Raw genomic sequence first — 21,871 nt, 5'->3', positions numbered from 1 at the left:
GATTTATAAAATCCTGCCAACAATTCATCAAATTATAAAGGCTTTATGCCGCCCTACACATTATTATAGGCCCAGTTTAATATGCAACTTCATTTTATACAATATATGTAATAGGGGGTCCCTGCACCATCTCTCTTTCAGTTAAGGGGTCCTTGACTTAAAAAAACATTGAAGACCCCTGCACTAGGCACACATGGATTAAGGATTCATCTGGACTAAAATTGGACAGGGGGAGGACAAAACCCAAGCAGGCACAGGGAGAACATTCAAACTCCATTAAGAAAGGCCCTGGCCGGCAGGTTTGAACCCAGAACCGTCTTGCTGTGAGGTATTGAACTGATGAACTATTGTTCCCAAATAAGAGAGCCACATTTATTGGAAGCAATAATATAGCCATACTGAAGCTTTTTGATAAAACCCTGCTGGTTTGAGAGATTTCAACATGTGTGCAAGATTCAATAATTTATTCCATTATCAACTGCGCCTGCAACCATGGTTGATTTGAAATGTTGGTATACCAATAAGACATAAAATCACATAGTACACACAACAAGGAGTGTCCTCAAAAACACTGTCACAATTACAATACAATTACAGTAACAATTAAATAAATACAATTGTGCAAGCCATATGGCTTAAACCTCTCACTCAAAGAGCAAGACTACTCACCAAATCTCCAAAATCATAAGCTATTTCTGAGACTTTCATTCAGTTTTCAATTGCATAAAACACTTTTTTGAAAACACTACGCACAATTCTAAAATCTAAAATCTAACAGCAAGTGACTTGCTTTCCTTTTACAAACACAACCGACCTAAATGCTACACTTTCACACAGACACACACACACACACACACACACACACACACACACACACACACACACACACACACACACACACACACACACTCCTCACATGTGCAAACGTTAATTGCTTAACTGATCACAACCCATTGCTGCTTTACTACAGGCCTATAAATAGGTCATAGGTCAAATTACCATATTGGATTTGTTTTGTACAATAAATATTTTATGTTTCAACATTGCATTAGTGTTTACAGTGTACTTTTCAAGCCCTCTCAGCAGCTAACTTTTACTCCAGAACATTGAATGGAAATTCAGATTGTTATGGAATTTGGTGTGACTTTTCATTGGCCAAATGATTACTAATAATTTTGGGTATTAATTTTCCTGTAAATGACAACCAGAGAAATCATCTTCACATCCTGACCTTTCTTCTGATGCCGTCATGCCGCCAGAATGTCCACTTGCGCCCAAGAAATATCAAAAACTAATGGGCATATTATCCTCAATTTCTCAGAGCACGTTCATGCTCTCAAGAGGATGAACCCCTTCAGTTTTAGATCCCGATCTTTTCTCAACCAACCCCATGAGCCAATTTTGTCTAAGCAGTATTAAGATAGTCAGATCATTAGACTATCATGTGTACTATTTAGACACAATGAGTAATTTTTTTATTTTGGACATACACCTTTTGATTTTGATGATCCCACTTCTTTCCCGCCCTAAAAACAAACTTTACATATTGAACCCCACTAATAGAAAAAATCATCACTTTTTTGTGTCCCACACGTTTCTAATGTGGACCATAATGAACATTGTAGCCTCTTGTGTCTATTAGCAAGACTTTATTAAATTTTAGTTTTCTTACATCTGATACACTTATCACTTCCTCTGTTTCTGCTGTCTTGGTTTTGTTTCTGTTCATGTTGCCTCCAGCTCCTTGAAAACACACAGCATAAGAACTGGTTAAACAATTAGTTTGCATGCATATGTGTATGTGTATGTCTGTGTGCATGGTTCTGTGCATGCATTTGTATATGAAACATACCTCGCACTTTGTAACATTTGTATTTATAAACTATGACCAGGGCAAATGTCAGTATGAGCAGCACAGCGGGCACGATGAAAATCACAGAGTAAAAGAGTGCTGCATCTGGGGGAAAAAACTGAACGGAGTAAAAACAGACACTTCTTGAAAACACACACTCTTCACATACATGTATCTGATGTAATCTCAAGCACAAAACATCATAATTGGCACCAACTATCAGAACTATGGCCTCACAACATTTGGTGTTAAAACATAACTGTTGGTTCACTTCACACAGATACACACACACACACACACGCTTTGTTTTGTACAATAAATATTTTATGTTTCAACATTGCATTAGTGTTTACAGTGTACTTTTCAAGCCCTCTCAGCAGCTAACTTTTACTCCAGAACATTGAATGGAAATGTAGATATAGGGCTATTAAAGACAAAAGAGCTTTAGATTTAGAACAACAGTGTGTACATGGTGTATCCAAACATTTACTTTTATGAAAGAAGTGTTTGACAATTGGTGCAAATGCTTCATTCTGAGAGGTGTTCATGACATTTTGAATGCAGTGTTTTATTTCGAAGGTCATAAGAATCCATACTTCAATGTTAACCGTCAAGCCACTAAACCTGTTTTGGAAATGAACACCTCTGTTGAAGTGTTAAATTTGTTAATGATAATAAGAGACGAGACAACACAGCCATCATTAAACGCTGATGATATCAACATGCAATACTGTGTTATCCTGCATAACGGGTAGGATGGGTAGGGCGCTGCATGAATCCATGAGGCAAATGTCTAATTATATCACATTATAATTGTGATATTTTATGATTAAATTCTCAATCTGCAACATTCTCTGTCAGGTAAATGTAGTACAATGTCTTCCTCTGATGTTGAAGTACACTGTAAGTCAGTAGTAGGCTATCCTTCTGTAAGTCATTTTGGGGTAGATTTTGGTTCTGAAGAATTCTACAAGCAGCAATACCACAGACCAAGCAATTGGTCCGTTCCAAACAGGCACTGTACTAGTTTAGACAATAATTATTACAAGTTTTCTGAACTTTGATGTTTAATATTGCAAATTAGGCATTGTCTAATTAAATATGTGCTAATTTGCCTAAATAATGGTTTTTCAGTATTTTTCAACTTCAATCCTATTTTCTCATGCATTGGTGTCTAAGTGACAAATGTGAAGCAAAATCTTTTGAAATCTTTTGAAATCTTTTTGAAATATTTTATCATCTGTAGTCCAGTATTGAGTGAGAACCTCATAACCAGCAGCCATGAACCAGGCTGCAATGTAAAAGGCACACGGTCAGTTTGCATCCTCTAAAAGTGCTGGTTTTGCCACTGATGGGCTCAGATTATTATTCTAATTAAGTGTCTGACAACATTATGGAAAGGATCCCCACAGAGATAGACCTTTTTGTTAAAGAGTAAGATCCTTTTCGTTGAACATAAAACAGCCCCAAAATCACTATCACCAAACCCACCAGAATCCATGTGCAAATTGCCTGAAAATAGTCAGAATTTCTGTTGCAATTTGTGGGAGATTCACCTCTTTTTTTCTCACTAAATGCTTGTACTCCTATGCAGCATGTGTGCGTGCGAGTGTGTCTTGCTGTTATACAAGCCACAGCTAACCTCGTGACAGGGTTTGCAGGGTGTAAGAAACCTTTCCAATGATTGTTGATGTGAAATAGTTCGATGCAAAGTTTGCTGACACATTGTGGGTGTAACATTTACCCATATGATATTCTCAACACTCTATAAACTGCTGTTTGAAACAAACAGTTCACACATTCACACAGTTTAAAACCCCATCTGCTGTAGTTTCTGTTTCTTTGCAATTGCATGAAGATGTTGAGCCTTAAAAACCTGCTGTTCATCCTCTGCAGTAAGTTTATTTGTTTCATAAAAAAATCATTTAAATGCTAATACAAGTGGTCGAGATTGCCTTGACTTGGCAATGCTCTATTATGATTAATTTCATTAACACAGCTGGCGTTAATGTCTACATGAAAAAATAACAACAATAACAAACTTGCTATGAGAATGAAATGTAACTTATCTTATAAATCAAACTCAAAAATAGTGAAAATGATCATGAATATAGACAACAGATGTGTTCCAAACATTAAACGCACATATCTGTGCACTCGGTTTAACTTAAAACAACTGCAAGATATATTACATGAAGAGCTTTTTCAGCACTGTTTTTCATTTTATGTTGTCTTTTCTTTACAGTTGCTCTAAGCTGTGTGAGGAGTGCAGCAGAGTTAATCCGTGTGTCTGGGTATGAAGGGAGAGAAGTTCAAGTTTCTTGTCCCTATGGAGAGGGTTATGAGTCTTATGAGAAGTACCTGTGCAAGAATGACTGTGGGAGTGATGATGTTCTTATTACGATGACAGAAGCAAAGAAGAACAGATACTCCATCCATGATGACGAACAGAATCGGGTCTTTACTGTGACCATCTCTGATTTGAGGCGTACGGATGCTGGGAAATACTGGTGTGGGGTGACCAGAACTGGAAAGGATCTCTACACTGAAGTCATGCTGGAAGTAGGAAGAGGTACGCCTCATTGCTAAATAGTAAAAAATGTATTATTGCATTACTTAGCTAGACCTTATTGTTGTTTAGTTACTAAGAGTTGTCACCATGTATTATGGCAGAACAAACAATTGGACACATTTACAGTAGTGGACTGTGGCAAAGTACAATTACCTAAGTACTGTACATTTAGAATTTTCAAGGTACTTATAATTTACTTGAGTATTTCCATTTTCTCGTACTTTACTCTTCTACTTAATTTCACTTCAGAGGCAAATATATTACTTTTGCTCTACTATATTTATCTGACAGAATGAGTTACTTATTTTTGTATACAAAACATAACAAAACATATGACATTCTATAAAATTGATTCAGGGTTTTAGTAATTTTGAGTAAATACAATATTTTTCAATAGCTCCATATTAACCACCTATGCTGCTTACACCTACATGAGAGGGGCAGTTCTGCCTTCATAATGAGCACTTTTACTTTTGATGCTTTCACTATGTTTAGCGAACCAGAGCTACCTTTCCATTTTACTTTAATACATTTTTTATAGCCAATACTTTTACATTGTGATATTGCGTCTTTGACTCAAGTAAAGAATCTGACTTCTCATATCTGTGCTGCTAAGAGTCTGTGATTTTGTTCATTTTACTGACAGACAGCTGCTGTGATCATTCCACCAAAGTCCAACGTTATGAGGAGAGTTCAGTGTCCTTCAGTTGTCCGTATGAGTCTGAGTACCAGAACAGCCTCAAGTACATCTGCAGAGGAAACCAGCCCTCCACATGTCTGCAGCACGCACTAATCTCCTCTGACAACAAACAAAAGGGACAGTTCACACTTACAGATGACATGGAATCCAGGAAATTCACAGTGACCATTACCAGTTTGACCCAAAACAATTCTGGGTCGTACCTTTGTGGTGTCCATGGAAACACTGGCCTGGATGTTTTCTCTGCTTTTGAGCTAGAAGTCAAAGGTAAAAGATCTACCTCATCATATTGTAGTAAACAGTTATTTTTCACAGAATGTAAATGAGCTAGGAAACACTTTTTATAAAATAGGTATTGAGAAAAAATTACAAAAGATTGAAGAAAAAAAGGTTTGATTTAACTCTTGGATGATTTGTAAAATTTAACAAACAGTTGAAGGAAAGCGGAACAATTTCTATTCTGAGCTGAATATAGGCTGCAATGTTGGCTGATCTTCTTTCTGTTTGACAGAGTGGTGCTGTGTGATGTCACACAAACTGAGCGGCTTTGTGGGACGCCCAGTAACTATGCAGTGTCCCTATCCACCACATCACAAGGATAACAGGAAGTTCCTCTGTAAGGGAGATCACCGCAAAAACTGTAAAGACATGATGACGAGTCAAAGCAGGTTCATGCTGCAAGAAGATGTTGCATCCAGGTCTTTCTCAGTGACGATCACAGAGCTGAAAGCAGGGGATGCTGGGACATACTGGTGTGGTTCAGACTCACAGTGGAGTGCTGGTAATTACACCAAGATTCAGCTGTCACTAGGTAAGATATTGAAGAGTAAGAGAGACGGAGAACACAGCTCAATATATGACAGTGAAAATGACTCTAGCTGTAAGTTCTATCGAGGTATGATCTCCGCTTCATAAACTTGGTTCAGTTTAGGTATGCATCATGACACCATGGCATAATGGATTTAATCCCTCCTCCTTCCTTCTTGATTCCTGAAACTATAGACTATCAAATAATAGCAAACTTTATAGCCTTTAGCTTTTATATTCCATCAATGAAAGGGTATATAGTCTTTTAAACATAGTTTGATGACTCAAAGCCTGATTTGCAGAGTGTGTAGTTCGCAGGTGTAATCTTTACATAGTTTACCACCATGTCAGCATGCTAATATTCACTAATTAACACTAAACATAAAATATGCTGCTTAAGTTTTGAAGTTATTTGGTCATACAATAAAGGATAATTGGAAAATTATACATATTAATGGCACTGGATGAAAAGTCAGGGGTTTGCATTATTGAATTTTTATTCTCTGGGGAATATTAATCTCTATAGAAGAAAAAATGTAATCGTGATCCTTCCAACAGTTGTTGAGACAACCTCAAGGTGGGGAAGTTTCAGAAACAAACCTTTAATTTTACACTTCTTTGATTTGTCAAAACATATCAAATCTGTGACAGGCTGCAATGTTGGCTGAATGTCTTTCTGTTGGTCTGTTTTTGACTTTCTTTGCCAACAAGAGATTTTCTTACACAAACTGCTTCTCTTTGAACTGAAAGTGTGATATATATACAGCATGTATTTCACATATGTAATATTAATGTTTATCACCATAGTTTAGCATGTCAGCAGGCTAATATCCGTTAATTAGCACTAACCATAAAATACGCTGAGGGACTCTGGAATCGGGAAATTTTTTTGCTAGAATCTGGAAAAATAGAGCTTATAAGCTTAATAAGCTTGATGAAAAGTCAGGAGATAACATTATTATACACATACATTGTTTCCTCTGGGGAACATCAATGTCTATATAAAAATGCATAGTGATCCATCCAACAGTTGTTGAGACAAACTAAAGGTGGTCTAGAGGAAAAGTCAGAGAGATCACTAATATCATTAGAATACATCATCTGAGAACCTGTATAGTTTATGGTTTGTGCCAATCCATGCAGTAGTTTTTCATCCTCTGCTTGGGGAAAGTGAACATATGTACCAAGTTTCATGTCAATTCCTTTTGTTAAGATATTTCACTTTGGACCATTTCACTTTGGACCAACTGACCGACAAACATTGCTATCCCCAGAGCCCCACTGCTACTAAAAGTAAGAATATATCCCAAGTGTAATAAGAAACTTTCTCTAACAGACTTTCAGCAGACCAGCACTGTGATGTCTACTATCAATGTGGTTCCTACCTTCACTGTGGTGGAACCTGTCAGATCACAAGCAACACCTATCCCTGGAAAACAGATCGGTATGTTTTGTGTGTGTGTGTATGTAGCGTCCACGTGGCGTACGTGCTGGGTAATGTGCGGTGTGTGTGCTGTGTGTTTTCAGGAAGTGTATATTCTTACCTCCTTCCTTTTTCCCCCAGATGCAACACTCTTTTACTCTGTGATTTTCATTGTGCCCGCTGTGCTGCTCATACTGACATCTGCCCTGGTCATAGTTTGTAAATACAAATGTTACAACGTGCGAGGTATGTTTCAACAAATGTATGCACAGAACCGTGCACACAGACATACACATACACATATGCATGCACACAACTTGTTTAACCAGTTCTTATGCTGTGTGTTTTCAAGGAGATGGAGGCAACATGAACAGAAACAAAACCAAGACAGCAGAAACAGAGGAAGTGATAAGTGTATCGGATGTAAGAAAACTAAAATTTAATAAAGTCTTGCTAATAGACACAAGAGGCTGCAATGTTCATTATGGTCCACATTAGAAACGTGTGGGACACAAAAAAGTGATGATTTTTTCTATTAGTGGGGCTCAATATGTAAAATTTGTTTTTAGGGTGGGAAAGAAGTGGGATCATCAAAATCAAAAGGTGTATGTCCAAAATAAAAAAATTACTCATTGTGTCTAAATAGTACACATGATAGTCTAATGATCTGACTATCTTAATACTGCTTAGACAAAATTGGCTCATGGGGTTGGTTGAGAAAAGATCGGGATCTAAAACTGAAGGGGTTCATCCTCTTGAGAGCATGAATGTGCTCTGAGAATTTGAGGATAATATGCCCATTAGATTTTGATATTTCTTGGGCGCAAGTGGACATTCTGGCCGCATGACGGCATCAGAAGAAAGGTCAGGATGTGAAAATCATTTCTCTGGTTGTCATTTACAAGAAAATTAATACCCAAAATTATTAGTAATCATTTGGCCAATGAAAATTCACACCAAATACCATAACAATCTGACCTTTAAATGGAAGTGTGTTTTGTTCTGAAACAAGTAACCTATTGAGCCAAAGCAATGACCAGCTTGCTGATTATTCAGCCATTTTCATGTGCATATTTTTTTTACTTTAATCTGAGTAACCTCACCCTCTTTTCTGTTTATTTTTGCTGATTCTCTTTTAGATTTATCAAAATCAAGATGTAGTGTACTCAAAGCAGCGGACCTCCAAACCACAGAGCGCCTGTCAACACCACGATGACGCAGGTGAAGCTGAACAAGATTCTGTGTACCAAAACGACACCACAACAGATGATATCTACTGTAATCAAATTTCCATTATAGCCAATAGGAGATGAACACATGTGTGATCAAACCTTGCATTTTCGGGTCACATCTATACCCAAATGATCCTGTTTGTATCTCAATTAACAGTTGACCAGCAAATATTCACGTACCGCTATGGTCCAACCTTTCCATTGTCTTACTGAAAACTACAGTAACATAATTATTTGTACATATTTGTTTTATAATTACCATCAGTTATATTAAGTACTTATTGTCATTGCTTATTTAATTACATTTTACATTTTTGCTTTTACTTTTACATTCATTATGATTGCTTATTGTTAATATAACTGTTGCACAACTGCAATATAAGAATTGTAGGCATGATAACCAGTTCACCTACAAGGTAAATACCCCAAATGTAAGTTACCTTCATGAATGCACCTTTACTTAAAGTGAATAAATAAACAAAATGAAACAACTGACCACTATTGGTTTTTTTTTGCACTATATAAATGGATATAAAAACAACATCGACAAATAGTTCCAAACATTTGATGAACTGAAATATTCAAGTGAGTCATTGTAGTAAATTAGAGCATGACACTATATTTCCAATAATATTCACAGAGAGACAACCCAGTCTCACAGCAGTTTGTGAAATGTTCACCTAATTTAATCACCTAATTTAATCTATTGATTCTTATACAAGGACACCTTTATCTCTTTTTTTTGTGATGGTCAGCACGTTTTTTAAACTGATGTATTTCAGTGGGAAGCATCTTTCGTGATCACAGCGCGATTCTTTCTGCCAGTCTGGCTGCAGCAGATTGGTATTTTTAGCCCTATAACCGCTGTTTTAATCAATGTTTTTGTTTTTTTTAATAAACAGAATTTGACACTCACTTTATCTAACTGACAACCTGAGCTGTAGTTTTCTTCAGATTAACTCACTGATCAAGTCCATTTCCTATTACTAAACTCACAGTCAAACACTTCTGGTTAGTGTGTGTCACAGTGAGCCCTCTGCTGGTGCTGTTTGATTGTTACACTGAATTTACTATTAGACTTGATCCTACAGATGGAAGAACCAATCGGCAATATATTCCAGATTGCATAGCCCATCAATAACTATTTATCAGTCCATACATACTGTTGACTTCATCTGTATTAATTTGAAGAGAATTTCCCTTTGATGGTTGATGGTTGAAGAGAATTTCCCTTTTTATCACTGCAAGATATAGTACACCAAATAATAATGTATAGGCATATTAGTAAGAACAAATGCAAATTGTTATTTAGAGAATAAATTATTTGAAGTAGTTAGGTTTCACCCTGTGATTGACTGCCTTTATGGCAAGATATTGGCTTAGACAAACTGTTTCTCTTTTTAGTAAATAAATGTTTGCTTGACATTTTTAATCTAGTTGCATGTTTAAGACATTTTTCAACAACATTTGAAAGTAGTTGAAAAGTGGCAAAACAAACCTTAGGAGATGCAAATTGTAAAATATAAAATCATATTTAGAAAGTAATCACGGGCGACCTCTCCGCTCTCAGTAAGAGCGTTTGCCCCATGTAGGCTCAGTCCTTTGCGCGCCCTGGGTTGGAGTACGACCTGCGGCCCTTTGCTGTGTGTCATCCCCAATCTCTCTCCCACCTTTCATGTCTATCCACTCTCAATATAAAATAAAGGGAAAAGCCCCAAAAAAATAATCTTGAAAAAAAAGAAAATGAAATGAAAGAATAGAACAAATGAACAATTTAAGTTAAAAAGAAATCATGGAATCAATTTATAAACCAAAATGTATTCTACATTTTCTGACTCATCAAAGTAGCCCCCTTTGGCAGATATAACAGCTGAACACACTCGTGGCATTCTTTCTACAATGGAAATCAAATATTCTTCAGACAGTTCTTCCCAACTCTGTTGCAGAAGTTCCCATAATGTGTGGCACTTGTAGGTTGCTTTGCTTTCACTTTTCTGTCCAGTTCATCCCAAACCGGCTCAATGGGGTTTAAGTCATGTTTTTAAGCTTACCATCTTGTTCTTTTTTGCTAAGGTAGTTCTGGCATAGCTTGGACTTATGTTTTGGGTCATTATCTTGCTGTAGGATGAACCCCTGACCAACTAGGTGAATACCAGAGGGTACTGCATGGCGCTGCAAAATGCTGTGGTAGCCGTTTTGGTTCAGGGTGCCTTTCACTCTGTACAAATCACCGACCCTGGATCCAGCAAAACAGCCCCAGACCATCACGCTTCCTCTTCCATGTTTGACAGTTGATGTCACACACTGAGGAACCATCCTTTCGCCTACTCGACGACGTACAAAAATCCTGCGTTATGAACCGAAGATTTCAAATTTTGATTCATCAGTCCATAGCACCTTCTTCCAGTCTTCAGTGGTCCATTGACGATGTTTCTTGGCCCAGGCAAGCCTCTTTTTCTTATTCTGACGTCTTAGAAATGGCTTTCTTGCTGCAACTCGACCTATCAAACCTGCAGCTCGAAGTCTTCTCTTTACAATTGAAACTGAGACTTGCTTATTACGACCACTATTAAGCTGTGCTTGAAGCTGTTGTCCTGTGAGCCGCCTATCACGCAAGCTGTTGACAATCAGAAACTTCTGTCATTCAGTCTTCTGATTCTGTTGTGGCTTTGGGTCTGCCAGACCTATTCCTGTCAGAGTTTCCCCCAGTTTCTAAGTGCCTTTTGAGGGTGAAGAATACTGTACTCACTGACACTTTGACTTTCTTTGCAATTTCTCTGTAGGAAAGACCAACATTCTTAAGTGTTATTGAAGAAACTCTTATTCACTGATGGTGTTGGTTCACTGAACATCTGATGTGGTGTGCACATTCAAACACAGGATCCAGTGCCGTTCCAAGGTTTTATTTTTGTCAAGGCAGGGAAAGATTTACATTGGTTGCAGGTGAATAATGGATGGATGCATGGATGAATGGATGAATGGATGTTTTTGTCTAAACAAATAAGCACATAAAGGAAATGTCACAGATCTAAACAGCCTTGAACAATCAATCATTACTAATTAGGTTGGATTCAGCTTGACTTACATCAGTAATGCATCCACAGTCTGCACTGCATCCACAATCTGTACTACGGTTTTCTCTTAACGTTAAGCAGGATGTCACCCTGAAATCTAGCATAAATCAGACAACATACATTCAACTTCAAGGCATAACATTCAATGTGACCAAATAGTAAGTGTTATACAATGAAAAGGTCCATCAAACTCACATCACTCCTCTCTTTGTTCTGCCTGGTTTGTTTGGAGGGAAAAAAGGGCCACAGGCCTGAAGGGCGGAGTTATATAAGTTTGGAAACTTGATATTTAACCGTTATGATGGTCTGTCTCTTTTCCATTGTTAATTGCCTTTTTCCCGCCATTTTTAAGGCAACACACTACTTTCTGCAGTACAATAATGTTCATATAATGCTCACGAGCGTATGGTACCACAGTGTGTTCCAACAATACTTTTATACAAACAGAGGGGGTTGTAAGTAATCCAGACAAGTTGGAACACCTGTGGGAATTGGTAGCACCAACTTTCGAAGCTTGATCAACCTCCATTGCTGTAGAACAGCTTTACATTGTTAAGCCATTTCTTGTTCCCTGAAAAAGGCCTTTTTGTAAAATTCTGAAATGTACATGTACATGTACTGAGGTGTTCTAAAACTTTTGACCGGTAGTGTATGTAATAGAGGGTCCCTGCTTCGTCTCTCTTTCAGTTAAGGGGTTCTAGGCTTAAAAAACGTTGAAGACCCCTGCACTAGGCACACATGGATTAAGGATTCATCTGGACTAAATTGGACTGGGGAGGACAAAACCCAAGCAGGCACAGGAGAACATTCCAACTGAAATGAACACCTCTGTTGAAGTGTTAAATTTGTTAATGATAATAGGAGACGAGACAACACAGCCATCATTAAACGCTGACGATATCAACATGCAATACTGTGTTATCCTGCATAACGGGCAGGATGGGTAGGGCACTGCATGAGTCCATGAGGCAAATGTCTAATTATTTGAAATTATAATTGTGATATTTTATGATTAAATTCTCAATCTGCAATGTTCTCTGTCAGGTAAATGTAGTACAATGTCTTCCTCTGATGTTGAAGTACACTGTAAGTCAGTAGTAGGCTATCCTTCTGTAAGTCATTTTGGGGTAGATTTTGGTTCTGGAGAATTCTACAAGCAGCAATACCACAGACCAAGCAATTGGTCCGTTCCAAACAGGCACATTTTAATCGGGCACTGTACTAGTTTAGACAATAATTATTACACGTTTTCTGGACTTTAATGTTTAATTTTGTAAATTAGGCATTGTCTAATTAAATATGTGCTAATTTGCCTAAATAATGCTGTTTCAGTATTTTTCAACTTCAATCCTATTTTCTCATGCATTGGTGTCTAAGTGACAAATGTGAAGCAAAATCTTTTGAAATCTTTTTGAAATATTTTATCATCTGTAGTCCAGTATTGAGTGAGAACCCCGTAACCAGCAGCCATGAACCAGGCTGCAATGTAAAAGGCACACGGTCAGTTTGCATTAGAGATGTTCCGATACCGATACCAGTATTGGTATCGGCTCCGATACTGCCTAAAACGCTGGTATCGGTATCGGGAAGTACTGGAGTTTATGCACCGATCCGATACCACGTAATGAAGCCCTAAAGAAAATCTACGTTAAAGTAGTTTATTTATGTTTTTTCATTATAACTATAAAGAAGTTCTGGGGCATTCCTTGTTTGCGTTTGTTCATGTTTCACAAAGAGTTTAATCTAAGCCAGACCGACAACAAAGAAAGAAATCATATCACATCCATACAGAGATAGTAGTATACAGATGTTAAAACATAATGAAATATATGACTCACTGGTATCGGATCGGTAATCGGTATCGGCCGATACGCAAGTTCAGGTATCGGAATCGGTATCGGGAAGCAAAAAAGTGGTATCGGACCATCTCTAGTTTGCATCCTCTAAAAGTGCTGGTTTTGCCACTGATGGGCTCAGATTATTATTCTAATTAAGTGTCTGACAACATTATGGAAAGGATCCCCACAGAGATAGACCTTTTTGTTAAAGAGTAAGATCCTTTTCGTTGAACATAAAACAGCCCCAAAATCACTATCACCAAACCCACCAGAATCCATGTACGTAAATTGCCTGATAATAGTCAGAATTTCTGTTGCAATTTGTGGGAGATTCACCTCTTTTTTTCTCACTAAATGCTTGTACTCCTGTGCAGCATGTGTGCGTGCGAGTGTGTCTTGCTGTTATACAAGCCACAGCTAACCTCGTGATAGGGTTTGCAGGGTGTAGAAACCTTTCCAATGATTGTTGATGTGAAATAGTTTAATTCAAAGTTTGCTGACACATTGTGGGTGTGACATTTACCCATATGATATTCTCAACACTCTATAAACTGCTGTTTGAAACAAACAGTTCACACATTCACACAGTTTACAACCCCAAATGCTGTAGTTTCTGTTTCTTTGCAATTGCATGAATATGTTGAGCCTTAAAAACCTGCTGTTTATCCTCTGCAGTAAGTTTATTGTGTTTTTTTTTATTATTTATTATTTATGTTTTATGAAAATCATTTAAATGCTAATACAAGTGGTCGAGATTGCCTTGACTTGGCAATGCTCTATTATGATTCATTTCATTAACACAACTGGTGTTAATGTCTACATGTAAAAATAACCATAACAAACTTGCTATGAGAATGAAATGTAACTTATCTTATAAGTCAAACTCAAAAATAGTGAAAATCATCATGAATATAGACAACAGATGTGCTCCAAACATTAAACAAACATATCTGTGCACTCAGTTTAACAAGATATATTACATAAAGATCTTTTATCAGCACTGTTTTTCATTTTATGTTGTCTTCTCTTTGCAGAAGTTAAAGTTTCTTGTCCCTATGGAGAGGGTTATGAGTCTTATGAGAAGTACCTGTGCAAGAATGACTGCGAGAATGATGATGATGTTCTTATTAAGACGACAGAAGCAAAGAAGAACAGATACTCCATCCGAGATGACAGACAGGTATTTACTGTGACCATCTCTGATTTGAGGCATATGGATGCTGGGAAATACCTGTGTGGGATTACCAGAACTGGTTATGATACCTACCCTGCGGAAGTAAACCTGGAAGTAAAACAAGGTAGGTGAATACATTAATAAACCCCAGTGCTGAATTTCCACATCGTCAAGTAACGTTAATTATTTCATGACTCATCTAGACCTTCTTCTTTAGTTGCTACAGGTTGTCACGATAATGTGTTCTGGGTATGACGCCAGAACATTAAACAATTGACACATTTACAGTGGTGGAATGTGACTAAGCACAATTACTGAAGTACAGTTTTTGAGGTACTTAAGGATACTTGAAGATTTTCATTTTCTCCTACTTTACACTTTAAACTTCTACTTTACTTCAGAAACACTTATTGTACTTGGTTCCACATAAATCAGCTATGCTACTCCTACACCTACATGAGAGGGGTAGTTCTTCCTGCATAATGAGCACTTTTACTTTTGATGCTTTCACTTCGTTTAGCGAACCAGAGCTACCTTTCCATTTTACTTTAATACATTTTTTATAGCCAATACTTTTTCATTGTGATATTACTTCTTTAACTAGAGTAAAACATCTGAATTCTCATATCTGTGCTTCTAACAGTCTGTGATGTTGTTCATTTTACTGACAGACAGCTGCTGTGATCATTCCACCAAAGTCCAACGTTATTAGGAGAGTTCAGTGTCCTTCAGTTGTCCGTATGAGTCTGAGTACCAGAACAGCCTCAAGTACATCTGCAGAGGAAACCAGCCCTCCACATGTCTGCAGCACGCACTAATCTCCTCTGACAACAAACAAAAGGGACAGTTCACACTTACAGATGACATGGCATCCAGGAAATTCACAGTGACCATTACCAGTTTGACCCAAAACAATTCTGGGTAGTACCTTTGTGGTGTCCATGGAAACACTGGCCTGGATGTTTTCTCTGCTTTTGAGCTAGAAGTCAAAGGTAAAAGATATACCTCATCATATTGTAGTAAACTGTTATTTTCCACAGAATGTAAATCAGCCCAAAAACGTTTCGTGTCAAATTGATATTAAGGAAAATGACAAAAGGTTTCAGAAGCAAACCTTTTATTTATGATTTGTCAACATATATCAAACAAGTTGAAAGAAAGCTGAATCATGTGATCCATTTCTAATCTAAGCTGAATACAGGCTGCAATGTTGGCTGAACGTATTCCCTTTGAACTGAAAGCTTGATTTGTAGAACATGTAGTTAGGCGTAATGTTTACATTGTTTGCCACCATAGTTTAGCATGCTAACATGCTAATATTCGCTAATAAACTCTAAACATAAAGGACGCTGAGGGAATCTCTTTTGTTTAGCTGGTATTTGTTCATAAAGCAAAAGACTGGAAAAATTGGACCTAATGATGGAGCTAGATGAAAAGACAGGAGATTAAATTGTTATATACATATTATTATATACATTGTTTCTCCTGGGGAACATCAATAGCTATATATAAAAAAATGCATAGTGAGCTATCCAACAGTTGTTGCGACATCCTCAAGGTACAACCGTTTGTGTCATCCATGCAGTAGTTTTTTATCCTCTGCATGGGGGCCGTGAACGTTTGTACCAAATTTCATGTGGATTCCTTAAATAGTTGTTGAGATATTTCATTCTAGACCAAGTTGGTGGACCGACCAACTGACCGACAAACATTGCTATCCCCAGAGCCCCACTGCTACTAAAAGTAAGAATATGTCCCAAGTGTACTAAGATGTCAGATCACAAGCAACACCTATCCCTGGAAAAGAGATTAAAGGTGTGTGTATATGTATGTGTGTGTGTGTGTGTGTGTGTGTGTGTGTGTGTGTGTGTGTGTGTGTGTGTGTGTGTGTTGTGTGTGTGTGTGTGTCTGTCTCTGTGTGTCTGTGGTGAACCAACAGTTATGTTTTAACACCAAATGTTGTGAGGCCATAGTTCTGATAGTTGGTGCCAATTCTGATGTTTTGTGCTTGAGATTACATGAGATACATGCAGGGTTCGAAATGACTTAGGACTCTTGGGGGGTCCCCTAAAATGTAATTATAAAAAATACTGAAGACTACCTTGCTACACTATATACTGCAGGCAAAATTATATTGACATATTTTGAAGGTGGGATAATGGTCTTGGGATGTTTTTCATGGTTTGGGCTAGTCCCAGTATTGTAGTGGTGTCTGGAGAAGTGGATTGGCTATAATCTAACAGGTAACCCTCTAATTCTGGAGCAACAAAGTTACAGCACCTTATATAAATCCCTGACATGACAAAGTGGATAACAGGTCATTCTTTCCTTGAGCAAGGAAGTTAACTAAGTTACCTAAATCCACCAGGTGTACTCATTATGGCAGCACCATGCACCTTCAAAGGGTTTGATCAAATACAAATGGCATTTCTCATCCCTTATGTTAATGGTATTTGTAAAACAACTAGCCGCTGGATTGAATAATAATGATGTCTATAAAGACAGTACCTACATTAGATGGTTTACTTTGTTTTAAAGTAGTCAATCTATAACCTGAACTAAAATGTAATAATAATGTAATAACTATAACAATAACAATAACTTATTTCACCAGTAAATTGCTGTTGAACCCCAGATGGGAAAAGGGTATTTTACAAATTCTGTGAATGCACCACGAGGCTACCTGTTTTAAGTGAATGCACCGTCTGTGTTGTTTAATTCCGACAACGGCAGCTGCGAGTGAACGCACCGTCTGTGTTGTTTAATTCCGACAACGGCAGCTGCAAGTGAACGCACCGTCTGTGTTGTTTAATTCCGACCATATAAACATACTGTATATCTATGAATTGCGACAACGGCAGCTGCTGCGCTGCAGTGCAGACTGTTACATCCCGCTGTTGAAGTCCTCCACAGTGAAATACAGTCACACTTTACACTGTTTAACGTTAGCTGTCAGCATTTTACCGGTGTTTAATCCAGCTGCTAGCTAAAGGTAGGCTAACGTTACATGCTGTCAGGTGTAGTGTAAAGTCAAGCAACCGAAAATGAGGCAACCGAAACTTTCGTTCTTATTCGGTCTCGTTACTACCGTTTACGTCGGCACCGGTTCCCTATTGGCACCGAGTTTCGGTACCCAACCCTACTGGACAGTTAGGTTGTTATGCTAGCTTTGAATAACTAGTCTAACTGCTATATGTCTGCTGTTAGCTGGCAGATTATTTGGCTTCATACCTATGCTTCATACACATACAGCTAGCAAGAAACGTTGACAAACGCACTCTTCTAATCATCACGTTACACTGGGTATCTAAGTTAGTTAATGCAACTTTTGATATAGGAACACCAACTCCAAATATTTTACTATAATAAGCAATTATTATGGAGATGTAAACATAATCGAAGCACTTACAGGATTTTCATTAGGGATTTCACTCTTTGTGAGGCTTCGTTTTTGCCGCGTTCAACAATAAAATACGGGCCCTGCGCCATAGACTGTACTGTATGCGCCGGAGGACCACAACAACAATCTGTGATGCTATTAGCTGCCCTGATTGCTGCCCAATCGCGCTAGGAAATAAATAAATTATAGTTATAAATATAAAACGTCACTAAAGACCTATAATTTTCACAATCATTTTTAATGTTAAAAATATTTGTCGGGGACCCCCCAAAATCTAAAAATAAATTCTTATAGGGGGTCCCTAATGACTTATGGGGGGTCCGGGACCCCCCCAGACCTCCCTCATTTCGAACCCTGGATACATGTATGTGAAGAGTGGGTGTATATTTTTACTCTGTTGTTTTTTCCCCCAGATGCAACACTCTTTTACTCTGTGGTTTTCATTGTGCTGCTCATACTGACACCTGCCCTGGACACGGTTTATACAAATATTACAAAGTGCGAGGTATGTTTCAACAAATGCATGCACAGAACCATGCACACAGACATACACATACACATATGCATGCACACAACTTGTTTAACCAGTTCTTATGCTGTGTGTTTTCAAGGAGCTGGAGGCAACATGAAGAGAAACAAAACCAAGACAGCAGAAACAGAGGAAGTGGCAGGTGTAGCACATGTAAGAAAACTAAAATACAAAGCCTGCTAATAGACACAAGAGGCTGCAATGTTCATTATGGTCCACATTAGAAACGTGTGGGACACAAAAAAGTGATGATTTTTTCTATTAGTGGGGCTCAATATGTAAAGTTTGTTTTTAGGGTGGGAAAGAAGTGGGATCATCAAAATCAAAAGGTGTATGTCCACAAAAAATGTGCTTAAATTTCACAGCAGACTGCAGTGAAATTTGCTAAGCACATTGTGTCTAAATAGTACACATGATAGTCTAGTGATCTGAACATCTCAATACTGCTTAGACAAAATTGGCTCATGGTGGGCGGAGAAGAAGAATACTGCTGTAGTTTCTGTTTCTTTGCAATTGCATGAAGATGTTGAGCCTTAAAAACCTGCTGTTCATCCACTGCAGTAAGTTTATTTGTTTTATGAAAATCATTTAAACGCTAATACAAGTGGTCGAGATTGCCTTAACTTGGCAATGCTCTATTATGATTAATTTCATTAACACAGCTGGCGTTAATGTCTACATGTAAGAATAACAACAGTAACAAACTTGCTATGAGAATCAAATGTAACTTATCTTATGAATCAAACTCAAAAATAGTGAAAATCATCATGAATATAGACAACAGATGTGCTCCAAACATTAAACGCACATATCTGTGCACTCGGTTTAACTTAGAACAACTGCAAGATATATTACATAAAGACCTTTTTCAGCACTGTTTTTCATTGTATGTTGTCTTCTCTTTGCAGGTATCCTAAGCTGTGTGAGGAGTGCAGCAGGGTTAATCCGTGTGTCTGGGTATGAAGGGAGAGAAGTTCAAGTTTCTTGTCCCTACGGAGAGGGTTATGAGTCTTATGAGAAGTACCTGTGCAAGAATGACTGTGGGAGTGATGATGTTCTTATTAAGACGACAGAAGCAAAAAAGAACAGATACTCCATCCATGATGACAAACAGAATTGGGTCTTTACTGTGACAATCTCTGATTTGAGGTTTATGGATGCTGGGAAATACTGGTGTGGGATTACCAGAACTGGTTATGATACCTACCCTGCAGAAGTAAAACTGGAAGTAAAACAAGGTAGGTGAATACATTAATAAACCCCAGTGCTGAATTTCCACATCGTCAAGTAACGTTAATTATTTCATGACTCATCTAGACCTTCTTCTTTAGTTGCTACAGGTTGTCACGATAATGTTTTCTGGGTATGAGGCCAGAACATTAAACAATTGACACATTTACAGTGGTGGAATGTGACTAAGCACAATTACTGAAGTACTGTACATATGTAAAATTTTTGAGGTACTTATACGTTGCTTGAAGATTTTCATTTTCTCCTACTTTACACTTTACACTTCTACTTCACTTCAGAAACACTTATTGTACTTGGTTCCACATAAATCAGCTATGCTGCTCCTACACCTACATGAGAGGGGTAGTTCTGCCTGCATAATGAGTACTTTTACTTTTGATGCTTTCACTACATTTAGCGAACCAGAGCTACCTTTCCATTATACTTCAATACATTTTTTATAGCCAATACTTTTTCATTGTGATATTACTTCGTTGACTCAAGTAAAACATCTGAATTCTCATATCTGTGCTTCTAACAGTCTGTGATGTTGTTCATTTTACTGACAGACAGCTGCTGTGATCATTCCACCAAAGTCCAACGTTATGAGGAGAGTTCAGTGTCCTTCAGTTGTCCGTATGAGTCTGAGTACCAGAACAGCCTCAAGTACATCTGCAGAGGAAACCAGCCCTCCACATGTCTGCAGCACGCACTCATCTCCTCTGACAACAAACAAAAGGGACAGTTCACACTTACAGATGACATGGCATCCAGGAAATTCACAGTGACCATTACCAGTTTGACCCAAAAGAATTCTGGGTCGTACCTTTGTGGTGTCCATGGAAACACTGGCCTGGATGTTTTCTCTGCTTTTGAGCTAGAAGTCAAAGGTAAAAGATCTACCTCATCATATTGTAGTAAACAGTTATTTTTCGAAGAATGTAAATGAGCTAGAAAACACTTTTTATGAAATAGGTATTGAGAAAAAATTACAAAAGGTTTAAGAAACAAAGGTTTGATTTGACTCTTGGATGATTTGTCAAAATTTAACAAACAGTTGAAGGAAAGCGGATCAATTTCTATTCTGAGCTGAATACAGGCTGCAATGTTGGCTGATCTTCTTTCTGTTTGACAGAGTGGTGCTGTGTGATGTCACACAAACTGAGCGGCTTTGTGTGACTATACATAGTTTACCACCATGTCAGCATGCTAATATTCACTAATTAGCACTAAACATAAAATATGCTGCTTAAGTTTTGCAGTTATTTGGTCATACAATAAAGGATAATTGGAAAATTATACCTATTAATGGCGCTGGATGAAAAGTCACGGGTTTGCATTATTGAATTTTTATTCTCTGGGGAACATTAATCTCTATAGAAGAAAAAATGTAATCGTGATCCTTCCAACAATTGTTGAGACAACCTCAAGGTGGGGAAGTTTCAGAAACAAACTTTACACTTCTTTGATTTGTCAAAACATATCAAATCCGTGAGCTACTCTGAGCAGAATACAGGCTGCAATGTTGGCTGAATGTCTTTCTGTTGGTCTGTTTTTGACTTTCTTTGCCAACAAGAGATTTTCTTACACAAACTAGTTCTTTTTGAACTGAAAGTGTGATATGCACAGCATGTATTTCACATATGTAATATTAATGTTGTTTACAACCATAGTTTAGCATGTCAGCAAGCTAATATCCATTAATTAGCACTGACCATGAAATACGCTGAAGGACTCTGGAATTTGTTTTGCTAGAATCTGGAAAAATTGGACTTAATGATTAAGCTTGATGAAAAGTCAGGAGATAACATTATTATACACATACATTGTTTCCTCTGGGAAACATCAATGTCTTTATAAAAATGCATAGTGATCCATCCAACAGTTGTTGAGACAAATTAAAGGTGGGCTGGAGGAAAAGTCAGGGAGATCACTAAAATCATTAGAATACATCATCTGAGAACCTGTATAGTTTGTGGTTTGTGCCAATCCATGCAGTAGTTTTTCATCCTCTGCTTGGGGAAAGTGAACATATGTACC

At 37.7% G+C, this 21,871-nt stretch overlaps 1 protein-coding gene and 2 long non-coding RNA genes across 5 annotated transcripts in view; all 3 read left to right on the top strand.

Annotated features, from left to right (window-relative positions):
* The window catches only part of LOC120560159 (polymeric immunoglobulin receptor-like), a 60,926-nt gene that overhangs the window by 36,470 nt on the left and 2,585 nt on the right, over positions 1–21,871 (top strand). For all 3 annotated transcript variants that reach the window (XM_039802395.1, XM_039802387.1, XM_039802377.1), the window contains 4 exons: positions 7,707–7,777; positions 8,494–8,575; positions 19,510–19,839; positions 20,401–20,721. In XM_039802395.1, the coding sequence (XP_039658329.1) occupies positions 7,707–7,777; positions 8,494–8,575; positions 19,510–19,839; positions 20,401–20,721 (804 nt within the window). The remainder of the gene's footprint in view (positions 1–7,706; positions 7,778–8,493; positions 8,576–19,509; positions 19,840–20,400; positions 20,722–21,871) is intronic.
* Positions 5,825–7,374, top strand: LOC120560175. The gene is made up of 2 exons (XR_005639432.1): positions 5,825–5,935; positions 7,268–7,374. It is a non-coding gene; the product is annotated as an uncharacterized LOC120560175 (long non-coding RNA).
* On the top strand, positions 17,624–18,753 carry LOC120560186. The gene is made up of 3 exons (XR_005639436.1): positions 17,624–17,664; positions 18,486–18,577; positions 18,684–18,753. It is a non-coding gene; the product is annotated as an uncharacterized LOC120560186 (long non-coding RNA).

Source organism: Perca fluviatilis, chromosome 1, assembly GCF_010015445.1.
Source record: "Perca fluviatilis chromosome 1, GENO_Pfluv_1.0, whole genome shotgun sequence".
NCBI lineage: Eukaryota > Metazoa > Chordata > Actinopteri > Perciformes > Percidae > Perca > Perca fluviatilis.
The sequence above is the reverse complement of the archived record's forward strand: the minus strand, read 5'-3'. Positions and strand labels throughout refer to the sequence as shown.